The following is a 17,328-nucleotide window of genomic DNA, read 5'->3' as shown; positions in this document are numbered from 1 at the left end:
GTGTGTGTCACTCTCATTTTCCTCCCTCCCTCCCTTGTGTGCTAGGCGGCTGCACTCACAGTCGTCGTCTTTGTCAGCGTTGGTGTTCCAGGTGGAGCATGGCGTAGAAGTGCATCAGGAAGACTCGCAGTTCCAGTTCCACGGCAGCGGCGGGGTCCTCTGTGTACTTTTTGGTGAGTCTTTTTTTTCTGTTTCTGCCAGGCTTTTTATGGCGTTGGCACCGCCCCAGAAATCCTGGTGGTTTCATGTGTCATAATATGGTGGGCGGTACTTTGTCTTCCGCCTGGCTGTTGATAGCGACCGCCCTGGTGCGTGGTGTTAAGGCCCTGGCGGATGGTGTGGTGCATTAGCTGTCTATGGGAGTTCTCACCGCCATGGTCATAGTTTGGCGGTAATTACCGCCGGCCTGTTGGCAGTATTTTCGCCACTTTATCACTCCCCACCAATGTCATAATGAGGGCCTATATACCACAAAGGCGATTTTAAAGTGGACCTCCATTGTGAACTGATTTAACCAGGTGGCCCTCTCAAACCTTTGTTGTGGTGAGCCTTATACAGAATTGCGACGTACTTAGACATATCCCTGTGTGTTTTGCTGTGTGTCAAGTGACAAGGATAAGTATACATGTTTATTACTAATGTGATCACTTGTGCTGAAGAACTAATATTACAGAATTTGTGACGTTTTAGAAATTCTCCAGAAGGCTTTATTGCAGTGATATCACATCTTGTGTATTTCTCCTAGGTATGGGTATGACATGCACTAATTGTAAGAGAAAAATTATCTTTTTCTTTTTGGCTACAGTGTAATATCTTGCAGAGATATGACTAGTAATAGGAAATCAATTTGATGACCTCTTAATAGGGACCGACATCCTGATGAATGCCCTTGACACAGCGGGGCCTCACAAGTAAAGGCAGAAACATATCAACAACTTTATTATACCACAAAGGATCAAGAATTATATGTGACTTTTGAGTTCCTGGTTTTATATATGTGACTGGGAAGCACTAATAAAATCCTAGTGTCCTGGACATATTTGTAATCCTCACTTTTAGTTAGGATCCTCCTGCTCCCAACAAATAATGGGTAATTAAATAATTTTGAAAATCCTAAAATAATAACCTCACCACATCCTCCACACATTTGAGGCCTTGGATGAGGAGGGGCCCAAAGATGAAGCAGGCCACCTTTTGTTTAGGAAATATCCCACAAAGAACTTGTATCCAGATTGCACTTAGCTATCTTCTTAGGACCATGTACCATTGTGTGGTTAGTTAAGATGTAGAGAGTGTAATCTGGCCCATATTTAAACCTCCCACTCCCCTGTTTTGTGTTAAGACACATTTTATATGTATCAGGGAAGGTGTACATATATGTAAATGCCAATAAAGAATTGTTTCAAAAATAAAAGTGTTCAGTCCTCTGATTTGATATCAAAAGCATTTATCTCCTATCTGGAGCCCTTGGTAGCAGAAGCTACAAATATGTCTTAAGATTACTACATTATGTTAGAAGGTTCTAGAAATTGTATTATTATGGATGTTGCAATGAACTACCAAGGTTGTCACAATGAAGTATGCAAATGTATTACAACCAGGAAGGAATCTTAATATCAAACATATCTGATTAGCTGAGTAAAGTAGTCTGCCAAAACAAGGCCAATAAAAAGGCATAATAAGGGCAAAAGAAATTAGAATCCCAATACATGACTCAGTCTGAACTTTATAACTTTACAAATGACTTTATAAATAGCTCAGCCTAAACTTAGCTTGATATTTTGCACACAGAAAGGACAAAGTCATACATTACATTAAAAGTAGATTGGCTCCCAACTACTAATTACATTATTGTCATTTCTGCACATAATGTTGGGATGTCACAAAATGAGTTTCTATCTTAGAACATAATGGGGATAAAACCAATCTTAATAATGTGGGCAGTGGAATGCTATTAATAAAGAAACACAACCCACTAAGATTTTGGGGATGAGTAATATCAGGTGTTTGAAAAGATGTTTAGTGGCACACTCAGTACGAACTGGCTTACACTACTCTCTACAGATGTGAATTGGAAATGTAAGTGGATTGATGATCATTCAGAGATTTTCTTGTTGCTACTGCAATAAGTTGGAAACCTGAGGGTTATAATGTACTTTTTGTTTTACACATATTGCAGTCAGTAATTGGCCTGTTGTGGTTTATGAGAAGATCTGAAACGTATATCCAGATAATCTCAAATAGTCTCAAGATATTTCAATTTGAATCTAAATTACAACAATTTTAAATGTAATGACATACAAGTATTACTTTCAAAACAGTTTAGCTTGATTTTCTAATGTAGCTGACGTTCTATATCCCCAGTGGATTATACCTTTGCAAATTGTAAATAATATAACTGGGTTATGGCTTCTATAATCTCTGATCAAACCGTTAGTGATCTTGAACTTCTTCATATAGAGCTATACTAGTGGAAGAGATAAAAACTCATAGAATCTGGAAATTTACCAGGAGAATGGTGTAAAATCCACACCGGGTTCATTTTGCTCCCAATGATGCATTAAAGATACATTCCAAGAGAAATGTTCCCGATATTTTATTTCAAAGTAAGGAAGATAAAATGCCCATGGGAAAGAGAATTCTTATCCCAATTTGTTAAAAAGGTTCTAAGACACTGATACTAACCTACAGATTGCACTTACAAATGAAAATGTTATTTCTTTGCAGGAGTTCTGCTACACCATTTGAAAGCAGAGCAATTGTAAATACTTAAATATCATCATATAAAACAGGTTTTTTCCTAAAGAGCTGCCATATATGACAATATTGTTGTCCTCCTTTATCACTAGAAAAACTATGGCGAATAGTGTGTCACATGCATATGTGTACTATATCTGTCATGCAGCAACATTTGCTTAATTAAACTTATTGCAATGCTGAACACAGTTAGAAAACTGTGAGTGGACTTGGATTGCTGTTCTAATTACTGTAATATACTCCGAAACATGGATTAAAATGATTATGGAATTCAGGAGTAGCCATAGGGTAGCCATGCCAGATGATCAGCACATGCCATGGCTAAATCATCGTTGTACCTCAGCTATTGGCTTAGTTCTTTCCACCTGGTACATCAGTGTGTGCAGATGAACTTGTCTCATGTGATTACATTAAAGGAGAGTTGTAACAACTATTACATGTGCTAGAAGATTATACTAATTCCAGCTACATTACTGCCAAAGACAAAATGTATGCCTTGTGTTAGAAAACAGGGGCACTCGTATCACTTGTTCAATAAATTGGTAGCATGTAAAACTATTTTCATTTGGGAGCCATCATTGCCTCATCAATGTTTTAGAAAAACCATGACCAGCTGCAAACTCAAGGGGTCTTGTTCACTAAAAATGTAGTATGTTTTCACCTCTAGAAATATGCCTAGGTATAGGTGCAGTTTTATTACTTTTTGCAATTCACAAACATTCCCAGTATAAGTAATGTCATGTGATAATTGTAAGGGCTCTCATTCTCAATGTGTGGCGTTCTACACAGCATATAATTCCCCAAATGAGATAAAAAGGCTCCAGTGTAAATGCAATTTTTTTGTTTTCTCTCGCTTTGGGGAAACACGTCTCCACATGAAGAAAGCCCTTCTTCAACACCACCACTAAATGTGGGTGTAGCGTCCTCCACAGCCTGGTACCCGCTGAATAACTAGGCCACACACAGAGCTGTAAATCCCACTGCTTTATTCCTGTTTGTATTTGTGAACTTCTACATTTTAAACCAAGCTTTCATACATTCTATTCTCGTGATTGGATCACACTGATACAGAGTCCTCGGGAAGCCAGAAAGATTCCATTCTCAATCATGCAAGACACTACATCTCCCCACTGTTAAATGAAAAATTGCACATTTTTTGAAAATCATGAGACAAACACAAGTATCTACATATATAGGGAAACATGTGCAACGATTTCTCTTCAATTCTTTTTCTTGGCGCTTTGATCTGTCGACCCGATCTGGTTATTGGAAGCTGTAAATTGTTGTCTTCAATATCAGAGATTGCCAGGGATGGTAAGGAATAAGCACCAGTAATTGAGTTTTCAGAATCAGTTTTTCTTTCACCTTCGATGATCGATGATACATAAGCCTGATGTGAGAAGAGTCTCTGGTAAGGATCTTCCCAGGTCTTTGCCAGTCACCATTTGTCCTTTGGTAGACACTACTTGAAGAGGTTTAGCATTGTAAAGGCCATCAGATTTTCTTTTCCGTAACTGTTGAGCAACCACTAAATGCGCTTGTCGGAATGAGAGTTGTTTTGCTTGTCTGCATACATTTTCATTTTCTGTTTTTGAACCAAATCCCTTGTATGTATCAGGGTTTCATTATTGTTCCTTTCTGTGGTCCACTGGGGTATCTTGGTTGCCATTGGTCTCCCGAACATCAAAGTTGCAGGACTTTCAGCTGCGGTTGAGTGGGTTGTCTACTGATAAGCTTGTAGAGTGGAGGCTAGTACTGTTTTTAGACTGAGCTTCCCAAAAGTTGCATGCTGCACTGCTTTCTTTAGCGTACTCATAAAACACTCAACAAGTCCATTGGCCTGTGGCCCTAGGGGTGTGATCGTTTGATGGTTTATGTTCCAATGCTCCAGAAATTCTTTAAATTATTTGCTGATAAAGGGTAGACCATTGTCAGACTTCACAATGGCTGGTACGCCCTATGTTGCAAAGATGCATCAAGTTTTTTGATTACTCGCTCATCTGCCGTTCATGGGAGATCTTCGACGAAAGCAAAACATGAATATTCATCTGCAATCACCATTAAATGATGTCCATTGTCAAGTGGACCAAAGAAATTGATGGTTATTCTCTCCCAGCCATGTTTAGGGAGTTCTGACATATTCATAGTATGTTGAGTGCTTTGGTTGACACGCAGTTGCATATGTGACAGGCATTAAGTTCCTTTTCAATTCTTTCATCTAGGTATGGAAACCAATCTTGGTCTTGGAGAGCTCCCTTTGTAGCAACAATACCACAATGCCCTTCAAGAGCCACTTCTATCACTTTTTTGTCATAGACTCTCCACAATCAGGATTCTCGATCCTCACAATATACTCCTTCCTGAGGAATGGACAATTCTTTTTTGACATTCTTATACTTTTGATATACACCAACATTACTGAGTAGTCAAACATGTTTGTTCCATGACTGATGTTTAATTATGTTTTTTAACTTTAGCAGGTCACTCTCACGACGTGTAGCAGTTACAATCTGGGCTGATGGTACAGCAGATGGTGTACTTGACAATGAAATTGATGTAGGCCTCAGCCGTTTTGGATGGAGTAACATGACCTTGAATAGGCACTCTCAAAAAGTAGTCAGCAGTATTCCGATGCTTTCCTGGTCATTGCACAGTTGTATAATCGTACTCTTGCAATCGTAGTCCCCATTGTTCAGTTCGAGGAGGCATCTCGGCCTTTGGACTGCCACAGATGGTCAGGAAAGCTTGAGTAACCAGCATAAAAAAAAACTTTCAGGAATGTTCACAAGTCCATACTACAGCCAAGCTTTCCTTTTCAGGCTGCAAGTATGTTCTCTCTGGGACAAACTTCAACCACCATATGCCACAATATGTTGTCTTGCATTTGGGCATCCACTATGCTGTGCAAGGGGCTAGCGTCAACCACAATCTCAATGTGGAGCTTTAGATTGAAGTACACCTTTTCTGTAGCATTTTCAATGGTGTGTTTGATTCTCGTAAACCTCTTTCCACAATCTTGTGACCATTTAAAGGAAACATTTTTCTTTGTTAACTCTCACAATGGAGCATTGACAGTGGCAAAGTCCTTTATGCATTGTGAACAGTAGCTGGCCATTCCAAGAAAATACTATTGAAGCATCTTGTGGGAGTTCAGCATTTGTCAAGGCTTGGACTTTTGCAGGATCAGGTCTCATACGCCCATCAGAAAAGATATTGCCAAAGCTTTTCAATTTTGTCTTATTGAACTCACACTTGTCTACATTCAAAATAAAACCTGCATCCCTGAGTAATTGACATACTTGTGTGAGGGCTCTATCATGCTCCTTCTGATTAGCTCCAAAAAACAGTATATCATCGCCGTATGACATTTTGGAAAAGTTCTGCAGCCAATAACACAACAAAACTAAGGGCCTGATTTAGAGTTTGGCAGAGGGGGTTACTCCGTCACAAACATGACGGATATCATATCCGCAGTGCTACAATTCCATCATAGCCTATGGAAATTTTAATACAGCACAGGGGATATCCACCACATTGGTGACGGAGTAACCCGTCACCCAAACCCTAATTCAGGCCCTAGGTCTATTGTATCTAAACAAACCAGGATGTGTAGAAAGATTGTAATATTGCTGCAGCTTTCTTCCAATTCTAGCTGATGATAACCTGTAACCTAATAAAGTCGAGAGAGGTTTTGTGTAATTATGTCAGCAATGTGCGGCCCTGGAAGTCGCTCTCGTTCAATCGATTTGTTCATTGGGTGCATGTCAACACATATGTTCACAGCTCCTTCATGGTCCTTTTTAGGCACTACTATTATTGGAGAAACCCATGGCGTTGGACCAGTGGAACATTCAATAATATCTTGCTTAAGGAACAATTCAAGTTCTTTTTCAACAACTTCTTGTAAATTAAAATCAACTCATCTATGTCTCTGAGCAACAAGACGGACATCCTAATGAATATGCAGTTTTACTTTCATAGTCTTCAACTTTTCTAAACCGTGAAACAATGAAGGGAATTGACTTACTATTTCATGATGAGCATTCATGTTGTAATTTACTGAATTCAGTCCCATGTCAGCAGCCTTGTTGAAACTGAGCAAGCAGACACTTTCCGCTGCACCTTGAAGCACATGGATTGGTGCTTGTACCTTTGTTTTCCTATGTTTCACTGTTGCCATAAATGAACCTTTACTTTTCATGGGTGTCGATGCAGCCCAAGAGTACACTTTACCCTTTGACGGCGTAAGCCACAGTAATGGAGGCAGTTCATTGTACTTTTCTTCTATTTATCAAAGCACCACTATTGATAATGAAATGTATTGGACATCCATTTATATTCAATGTAATCTTTTGACAGAGTTTGTATGATTTTGTTACTTTGACATGTTGAGTTTTCTTTGACGTTTCTCCTCACAGGCAACCAGTCCGACGTGTGTTATTCTGAGCAAGCATTGACATTGCACAATAACTTTCTTCACTTTCACTTACTATTGAGGCTGAAGAATTGTTTGACAATGATTTAGATGACAATCAACTTTGTTAAGTATCAGATGTCGCCACCTGGGATTGTGGGCGTGCGATGGGCATTGCTTCTGGAACGCTCTGGTGGCCATTTTGTCTTTGTACCATGACACACTTACTTTACTTACTTTTTGCTTTGCTCTGCAGATAGTCACAAAATGGTTTCTTTTACTACAGCCTTTGCATATCTGACTAATGGCAGGACGCTTTACTTCTTGCGGAAATGCAAATCCACACCTGAAACACAACTTCTTTTTACATGTACACATCACTTTGTGTCCTTCAGTCTTTTGTTTTGAATTACATTTGACACTCTCCATGGGCACCTCTGGACTCCATGTCTACAGCTTGTCTCTCAGCATATTTCTCAGCTCTGGCAGCTATCAACATTTGCTCCAGACTAAGAGTTTCTCTCAGCATTCGTCCTCTGAATTAATCAGACAAGCATCCATCGATCACTCTAAGCCTCATGGCTTCTTCATCAATAAATTAATTAACTTACAGTGTTTGAGAGTGTTGAGTCTTTCAACAAGTTCATCGATTATTTTGCCAACTCTTTGATGTTTCTGACTGAAAACATATTGTTTATAGTTGACGTTTAGTACTGGATGAAACTTGTGATACAACACATTCTTAATCTAACGGCATGTGACTTCTTCTGCAGTTCTTGGCATTTTATTTATGAATTTTTTCCACACTATGCCCGTTAAGATTTAGAGATATTTGATAATCTTCATTCTATCAGTCTCGTAAAGTGCATCTATGAAATCTTCAAATGTCTCTATCCATTCATGCCAATGTTTTGCTTTTTGGCATTATTGAATGGTGGTGGTGGTTTGAGGAAGGCTGCAGCATTGTAGACCAGTATGGAACTCATTGACATTGAAAGTAGCGCTTTCCCTGGCCTCTCTGCCTGGAAATCAGGACTAATTCTATTCATGCCCAGGCCTGGCCTTGCAATGGGACACTCTCTGGTATGTCCTTGATGGGCTTCAAAGGCAGAATGCCCTTCTGCTAAGTTTCTGACCACTGTAAATATGGATCGCTTCTTTAGCACAATCCCGGGCACTTCTCTTGGGGCCACTGTCAACTGGGGTATGATGACTCTATCTGTTAGGCTCTGTAAATTATTTACTTTATTCTTTTTATAATTCAGTTTGTATTGTCTTACACCTGGTTGATCTCTGCCTTGCAGTACTCTTTGGTATCTGATAACTGTGTTTAACTGTGCTTTGTAAACCTGGTTGAACCTACCTTCACCGTTAACTCTCCATATATTGTGTAACTTTATTTTGTGTGAACTTAGTAGTAGTTTCTTGGCCAATGATACATTGACTTTCCTGTGAAGCTCTCTTTCCATTCACATGCTTCACACTGGCTGGAGTTGTGCTTTGACTCCACATACACTAACCGTCGACTCAGCATTTCAACGAAGGCACATACAAGCAGTTTACTTGGACCAAAGCATCTCTTCAGTAGAGCGCTTTCTTCTTTGGGTTACTTATACCCTATCTCATCGTTAGTTGTAGCATCTTCACCAGCCTGGTACCTGCTGAATAAAAAGGCCACAAACAAAGCTGTAAATCACACATCTTTATTTCTCTACGTGTACCTGTGAACTCTAACATTCTAATCCAAGCTTTCATACATTCTATTCTAGCAATTATGTCACAATGATACAGAGTCTTTAGGGAGCCAGAAAGGTTCCGTTCTAAATCATGCAAGACACAACAATGGGGGTGAGCTGGTCTCCTTCCCATCCTGGAAGGGGATTTTCTCCTGCCATTGGCTGGAGTAATATCCCACCATACCCAGGATGGTAAGGGGTAGAAAAGGAATTCTAGGAATAACAAAATGTTAGACATTCCCAAACGTCCAAGGCATATCATGGCTTGGAACACCCACTTCCCAACCCTTTAGTGGGATTTACTACTGCAGATTCCTCAGCACTTGTGGCAGAGAAATCTATAGTAGTAAATGAACATACATGTGCCAGGAACCATTGGTAAATTTCTGGCAGCTCAAAAGAGGAATGTTCGACCATAAATTTAGGATAATCCTTTAAATGGGGTCAAGGAAACTAGGGACCCAGCATAAGGGTGTGGCGGAAAAGTCATTACATTTCACAGCAAATCAATTCAAATACAACAGTATAACCAATGTGGCCACACAAGGAAAACTCCAGACTGAAATAAAGTAATAGTGTTTATTACAAGCTCAAAGTCATATAGACAATTCTCAAAACAAACTTATAAAGATACAAAATCATCAGAGGTTGACCAAAGCAGTGAAAAGATTCAGACAAACTAACATTAACAAAACTAAACACTCGACAAATACAATACAGAACATCTGAAGAATAACCAGATGTACAGAAAGCAAGCACTGTTCAGTTCAAGCATTAAGGCAATTTAAAGTCATCTAAGTTTAACTACTTTAGGCAAGGAAATCCCTAAAGATTAGCAAATCAAGGATAAATATGTGCTGGGTTAAACATATGTGGACAAAAAGACCAAAAAAACACAAAAAAGACAAAAGGAATTTGAAAAAAGAACATTTGTGTTGTAGGCTGGTTATTAGTAGGGATTTGTACACACCTACTACTAGCAATAATGCCCCTAAGACAGTGTTAGGTCCAGTCAAAGTTTCAAAACATCAGCCCCTGTCTCAACCCCTGGTAGCTTGGCAATGAGTAGGCAGTCTTAACTTAGGAGACAGGTATGGAACGCATTTAAATACACCAATACAGTAAATTAGTAAGACACAACACACAATACAAATCCGTCAGCAATTTATAAAAATAGTAAATAGTTTTATCTTTATCATGACACCAAAATGACAAAAATCCAATATGGGGAACCAGAGATATGAATTTTTAAAGATTAAAATTAAAAAACAGCACCAATCTGGGACATCTGGTCGTGCTTAACCGGGACAATGTCAGAGTTTGAGGCTGACCGTGATGGAGACCTGCTTGGAGGCACTGAGAGAAAGGCCTTGGTCAAAATTTTACCTTTGCACCTAGAAACTTTTCTGGAGCTTTACTCTCTTGACGTCGCACGGTCCTCCTCAGCAAGCCGCTTTCAATGCAACATTGTGGGACTGCTTTTCCACAAGGCCCCAGTCAAAACTTGGAAGTCTGGAGCTCTCAGCGGAAGGAACCTAAAATCTCGCCCAGGTTGCTGTTGAAGGAAGTCGGCTTGACTCACAACAGCGAGCCGGTCCACTTGGGTTGTAGACCAGGGTTCCAGCAGTGCAGCCCTTCTTCTTCTTGTGGTTTCAGGAAGCAGATCTGAGTTACAATGCAGATCACCCACTTTTATTCAGTCATCTTATGGGGGCAAGCAAGGGAGCACCCTTGTCAAATGGGCTGCAGAGTGCCACCCCAAAAGCATGATAGCATTCTCCAAAGTATGGCATTTTCTTATCCCACAAAGCACTGCACTTTAAAAAGCAAGAGGAATGATTTTTTTCCAGGGGAGCAAGACCTGGTTACACCAACCTGCTGGTGTGGCTCATTTCCATTAACACTCCGCCTCTAGACATCTGCAAATTCCTTTCCTGGGCCTGCTATATATCTGTGGGGTATAGGGTGAGAGGGCAAGCCTGTCTGGCATTCCTTTCTGTCCTGCTTCCTTTGACCCCAGTTTGATTTACCTAACCCCCTTCATAGCCTGGCCTCTGAAGCTGCAACCACCCATCAGAAAAAGTCTGCTGAGTGCAGACCACTTATCAGCGCATCAAAGCAGCCTGGCTAATCCTGTTAAAGCTGACCAATCAGGAGAGGCCACTATCAGGCTGGAATTTATTTAAAGAAAAGAAAGTCTTATACTGTATTGGTTATGATAAAGTCAACAGTGACAAGTTGTTGTATTTATCATTACCAATCTTTTGAATTCTTTCATGACACATTCAGCTCCTTCCTAGCAATACTTATGCTTTTTATTCCCATGTTATACTATGGAGCTAGGTACCTACAATGAGGAAAAATGAAAGGTGCAGTTTTTCCCTTACCAGGGCATATAAAGCACCTTTTATAATGCCCCTGCTTATAGTTACATGGTACCCCACCCCTGGGGCATCTAGGGGAGACCTTGGGGTGGCTTACATGTAAAATAAGATAGATTTTGAAAGTACCTTTAATTCCAAAGTCGATTTTGCACACATTTTACTTTTTTTAAACAGTCTGCAAGGCAGGATTGCCCTAAAAAATGACAGCAGGCACACTTCAGTCCAGGAAATCTACTGGGCCTCTAAACTTCCCTGCCCTGTTATATACTATGGACGTATAGGGAGTTTGAATGCCCCTTTCCTATCTACTAGGGACTTACAGGGATCTGTCATTGCCAATTGTAATTGTACCATTTTACCATACTCCCTTTATTCAGAGCACTGGCCCTGTGCCTGTTTAGCAGAGCCAAGGGCACAGTCAGGGTCAGTTACCACCAATATCAGTCTGAAACATTGGGGTTACCATGCTAAAAGGATGGCTTTCTCACAATTCAGAATAACAAGTCACTAACTAAAGTGGGCTGAAAAGTAAGTAAAAAAGGGAAGGCAATAGCATTTCAGAAGCTCCATTAAGAGTCTTCCTCTTTGGGTCATGGAAAAAGTCTCTAATCTCAGGAAAGCATTTCAAAAGGGGCAAAAGCAGAGAGGACAACACCTCTCATTGTCTAAGGGATTCAGCATAAAGTTGCAAAGGGGTCTGGATATAAATCTGATGCTAATCCATATGTAGAGCAGTATATTAAAGTTCATAAGGGAAGATGATTTGTCAATCCATCACTCCATATGATGCAGTAGATATAATATCCAATAGAAATTGTTCATGCGACACAGGCTGCAACATCGCTGAAAGTTTCAATTACCAACAGGTAAAGAACCATTTCCATCTGGTCTCATCCATTCACATTGAAACATTTGGATGTGTTGTCCACTTCACAGTTCCTGAATGTACTGCATTCAAGGACAACAATAAAACAATAGAACATCTATTACCAAGCTAGCATTCTCATAAGAACCATGTCTGAAAGAAAGATTCACGTTAACTAGAATGACTAAACATTTTATGCACAATCAATAAAACAGGGCTGTGCAGGTCTCACTTAAACTAAGCAAGTAAATTAAACAACAAATTTAATTATGCAAATTAAGCACATTTAGCATTCAAATTATAAATTCAACAGTGTTCATGTTAAGGTAACATTTAAATGAAATAAATCTGTTTATACATTTCAATAGATGTAACGCAGAACTGCAATTTTGCATGTTACTTTTAAAATATTTCTTACTAAAATCTATTATCATTTTAATGCAAACATTTAATTAACATCAAACTATAAGATGAAAACCAATTAATCGGGTAAACATAAACTTACATAACTATACTGCATACTTTAAATCTGACAACCTACAGTGACTGCACCTAATAATGGCTTTTCAGTGGACCACTTTATAACAAAACAATTAGGACTTTGACTAACACCTCTGTTTCATCAGTATGTTAAACATGTGAACTCATTTGGGATGAGCAAAGGTGAGTTTTAAATCCCTATGGAGGGCCAAAATAAGAGTTTCATTCCAAATCACTTTAGCACATTAAAGAATACAATTAATTTGCAGAATTCTGTTCACACTTTGATTGCAGTGTTCTTCAACAATATGTTATCAAACTTAATTTCCAGACCCTCGTCTTAACAGTTTGTTTTCATTAAATTAAAACGTTTTATAAGTCAGTGGTGCATGGTGGCTTTTGACCAAGAAAAAGTCTGTTGCCATTCTAACCATGATGTAAAAACCCTATTTCGTGATTTATTGTTTTATTATGTTTCATTATGTTGTCAGGTCTTGAATTAGATACATAAAATGTAGTGAAAACCTCTGGTTAAGGTCGCTGGTTTACCAACTACATTTATTTTAAAATTGTGACATTTTTTAATTGTGTATTAAGTAACTAGTAATGTGTGTTGTTTGAATTTTGAAAAGAAAAATGTTATGGTGTATTTTGTATGTGCATGTAATATACTAAATAACTTATTTTCATACAGGTACATGAATAACTGTGAAAATATGCACCCGCTTTCATTTGTTATCTGACAAACATATCTACATCCTCTTAATTTCAGGTTATAGTGTGCTCATACTTTGCGCACCATCTCTGTGTTTTTAGTCTGGAAACAATGACTCACATGCACACGCTTGAGAGTAGGACATCAATGCTCTTTCTACATCATGCTGCCCTGACATACACCGCAAGCTATCTGGCACTATCCAACTACAGCGACGATGACAAGATCAGCTATGTAACTCTTTGGGATTTACAATCTGGAACGGTAACCTCAATATTGGCATTTCTTTTTAGTGTCATCTCGTATATTGGCATAAACTTTAAAAAGATGTTGCTAACAACTTTATTTAGCCAGAGCTCACACATCTACTTTCATTTTTTGACTGTGTAGTAATGTCTCTGATCTCTGAAATAGTTGAATGGGTTTTGAGAAGTGGGATGAAGAGCAGCCACTTCACACATTAATCTCTGTACACTTATGTCAAAACATAGTTCTCAGAAAAAAAGTTAATGTAGATGGTAGTATTCGTAGTAAAGTCTGATAGAGGTAGAGATTAGATGCCACATCATTTGTATCTGTTGTACTTCATTGTTTAAAATAAATGGCCCAGGCAGATTATTATTAGAGTACATCTGTGAATGTTCTTTCTCTATCTGCGTAATTATGGTTTAAAATGGACAGCAAATGTTTTCTAATATTCGTGTACTTTGAGGGGTAAGAGGCTGTCTTGATATTTAGATATCAGACTTGTCAAAGTTTACCTGTGTATGGCTGTGTGGTTTACTATAGTCTCTGTATACTCTTGTTAATATGGTTGGTGTTTTTTGCTTGCTAGGACTGTTAGGAGTGAAGAGCCGAATGGATGAGGGTGGTATTTTTTCTTAACTTCTTTCACCCCTTCCAAATAACATAACATGTGCATTCACTTCATTATTAGTAGTACAATATTTTAGTAAGTCCCTCATTTATCATGTATGTTTACATTTCTACTTGTGTATTACCAGATTTAGTTGGTGCATGTTTTATGAAAATCTTGGAATGCTGCTTAGTTGATCGTCAGTGGTGTAATGCAAGCCCCTGCGGTGCATTGGGGCCGCCTAACGCTACAAAGGGCCCCAAGCCTTCAGGGAGACCCCATTAAGCTCAAAGCCAATCTATATCTCTGAGATATAGCAACTTAGTGGCCCCTCATCACATTATTCGGGGGAGGGAGCATCCTTTTACATTATGCCACTGTTGATCTTAGGTGTATGGAAGGACGTTTTCTTAACAGATGTCAGTTCCTGTTCAGATACCCTTCAAAGATTGAAGGCTATACCTGTCAGCAATTTCAGTAGTTTAAACACATTAAATATGCATGTGGATGATGTATTTTGAGGCTCACAAATGACTGCTTTATTTGAGAATTAACTGAAATGTGAACATCTATTCAATCACCTGGAGCAAAATATAATGGTGAGAAATAGAGTAATAGATCTTGAAAACTGAGTGGTTCTGTTTACATGATCCATGCAATGTCTAACGTTGTGATAGCTGCTACATCTGGATATGATCACAAATAAATATTTTGTCTATGATATCTCAGCAGCTTGGACTTTGTAGCTTGTGTATTCCAGTATTCTTAGGTGTGGCATGGTACAGCTTCCCATACATATTCGGGCAGTGTGTGCCAGATGGAGGCACACAGGAAAGGATCATTTGTGTGTTTATGCAGAAACAAACTAGCACATGATAACCCACAAGGCTGATGAGTTAAACAAATCCCTTTAGGGGTTAGTTCATAAAGGGCACAGTAAGCACACTTTCCTTTTTGGAGATAAAATGGTGTTGGTTTCCTTGTTATGCCATTAAGCATGTTGGACATTCTGTACAGAATGTTCAGTCGACCTGTGTAGAGTTTTGGAGAGTGCACTATGAGCTGGATGGAAAAAAATCTCAATTGATTACTTCTTGTCTGCGCTCTATATAACAGAAAGATTAATAACACCCCTTTCAACATGGAAAATGCACTGTGCTGCTTGAGCCCTATGTAAGGGAAAGGTTGCCAAGATAATATTCGTTTTAACATGGAAACATACTCTTCTGAGCTGCTCAGACCATTTAAAGTGTTGCTATAGTTTCATTGCTGCAGCATTTCCTGGCAAGTTGCCTTAAGGTTGAGGTTTGTGTTATCCAAGTTCATAAAGGTTCCTTCCGATAAGCTGGCACATTCAACAGTGCTGGAGCTTGCTGGGCTGCTTATTGTAGTACTCTTGCAGCAATGTATCAAAGCAGGACTTAATCCAAGTGAAATGTGAGAGGCCAGTCCTCTCTGCAGCTAGCAAGTCCAGAACCTGATGACCCAGGGCAGTTGGCATCTGGACCCTGATTTTTCTTGATTTCATCAATTAACTCAGTCCATGGTCTTTAAGTCACGTTTCGTAGATGTTTTCAATTGTTGTGATTTACATAGGTGAGGCCAGAGAATTTGGTCGCAATTACAAAGTCACCCATTCTATTCAGCACATGATCAATGCACACCCTTTTATAGCTGCAGAGGGCCCCCAGTTCCTTCTTGAATTAAAATGATTTCTGTATTTTATATGCTTAAGGACCGCCCTAAAGTCTGTCTTCCGGATGCTAAACACTGGAGGCCAGATGTATCAAGGTTTTGCATCACCTGTGCACCATGCACATAGGTGCAAGGGCGATGCAAAACCTAAGTGAGATTTATCAAGACATGCAAGGCCACCCTGAGTGGCCCTGTATGGCTTGAAAATTCTGGAATAAAGCAAGGTAGCGCAAAACGCTGCCTTGTGTTACTCTGCCCAAGGGATGCGTTCCATGTGTGGTACATAGGTGTTCCAATGTACCCACCCATGGATTTTGGTACATTCACAGTTTTACCATTACTGGTAGACCTGGAAATGTGTCAAAATGCTACACCTTCCCAGGCGAGGCATAATGGTGAGAAATACCTTCATTCTGCAGCACATGTAGAAAGAGGAAAATGCCTGAGGATGGTTTTTGTGCAGGAAGGAGTCCCCTCCTGCACAAAAACAATCCTGCCTACAATTCAGGCACCCTTGCACCATGATGCAAGGGTGCCTGCATTGCTGCTAGGCAGACAAATGTGTACCAGTCATAGAAAATTACAGGAATGCATCACATTATGTTAAATACAGTGCATTCCTGTCCTTTCCCTTTCCCACAGCATAGCCCACCAGATGACTTGCTGTGTTGCACTGCATGAAAAAATGTTAAATATGGACCCCATCATCTACAAACAGCCTCATCCTTATTTGTGGTTTGACTGGGGTTCTTGTTATTGGGACTAGTTTAGAGCGGCGGTGTTAGAAATGGGATCTCTAGTTGGCAGTCAGTTTGCACCCAGTCCAAGTAGGGACCCTCACTTTAGTCAGGGTAAGGGAGATACACAGCTCAGATAACCCCTGCTCACTCCCTTGGTAGCTTGGCACAAGCAGCCAGGCTTATCTCAGAGGCAATGTGTGAAGTATTTGCACAAACACACACAGTAACATAGTGAAAACACTACAAAAGTACTCCCTCACAGTTTAGAAAAATAGCTAATATTTATCTAAATCAAACAAGGCCAAAACGACAAAAATCCAACATATACAAGCAAAGAAATTAACTTTTAAAGTAAAAAGAGTCTACTCCATAGAAATCAATTGATGAGCTGTTTTAGCACAAAGTAAATGGTATGCGTCAAGAATAAAGCAGCATGGGTGATGGTGCATCAGAGAAGCAAGCGATGCCTCGATTGCTTAATCACAAGTGTGGTTGTGCGTCAATTCTTTAATCGTACCAGAGGCCATGCCTCGATTCTGCTTGTGCAGCCTCAGGTCCGTGCGGGGATGTTGAAGATTTTGACACCCAGGATCTGTGGGTGGAAATTTCCGATGCACTGTGCGAATAGTCCGCTTTGAGAACAGATGCAGCATCGCTTCTCCAGCCGTGAGTCGGGCGCTATGTTG

The 17,328-nt window shown here is 39.6% G+C and overlaps 1 protein-coding gene across 2 annotated transcripts in view; it reads left to right on the top strand.

Moving 5' to 3' along the window:
* Positions 1 to 17,328, top strand: part of LOC138245589 (uncharacterized) — a 1,324,589-nt gene that overhangs the window by 559,684 nt on the left and 747,577 nt on the right. For both annotated transcript variants that reach the window (XM_069199313.1, XM_069199321.1), the window contains one exon: positions 13,409 to 13,615. In XM_069199313.1, coding sequence (XP_069055414.1) covers positions 13,409 to 13,615 — 207 coding nt within the window. The remainder of the gene's footprint in view (positions 1 to 13,408; positions 13,616 to 17,328) is intronic.

This window comes from Pleurodeles waltl, chromosome 1_2, assembly GCF_031143425.1.
Source record: "Pleurodeles waltl isolate 20211129_DDA chromosome 1_2, aPleWal1.hap1.20221129, whole genome shotgun sequence".
NCBI classification, from domain to species: Eukaryota; Metazoa; Chordata; class Amphibia; order Caudata; family Salamandridae; genus Pleurodeles; species Pleurodeles waltl.
The sequence above is the reverse complement of the archived record's forward strand: the minus strand, read 5'-3'. Positions and strand labels throughout refer to the sequence as shown.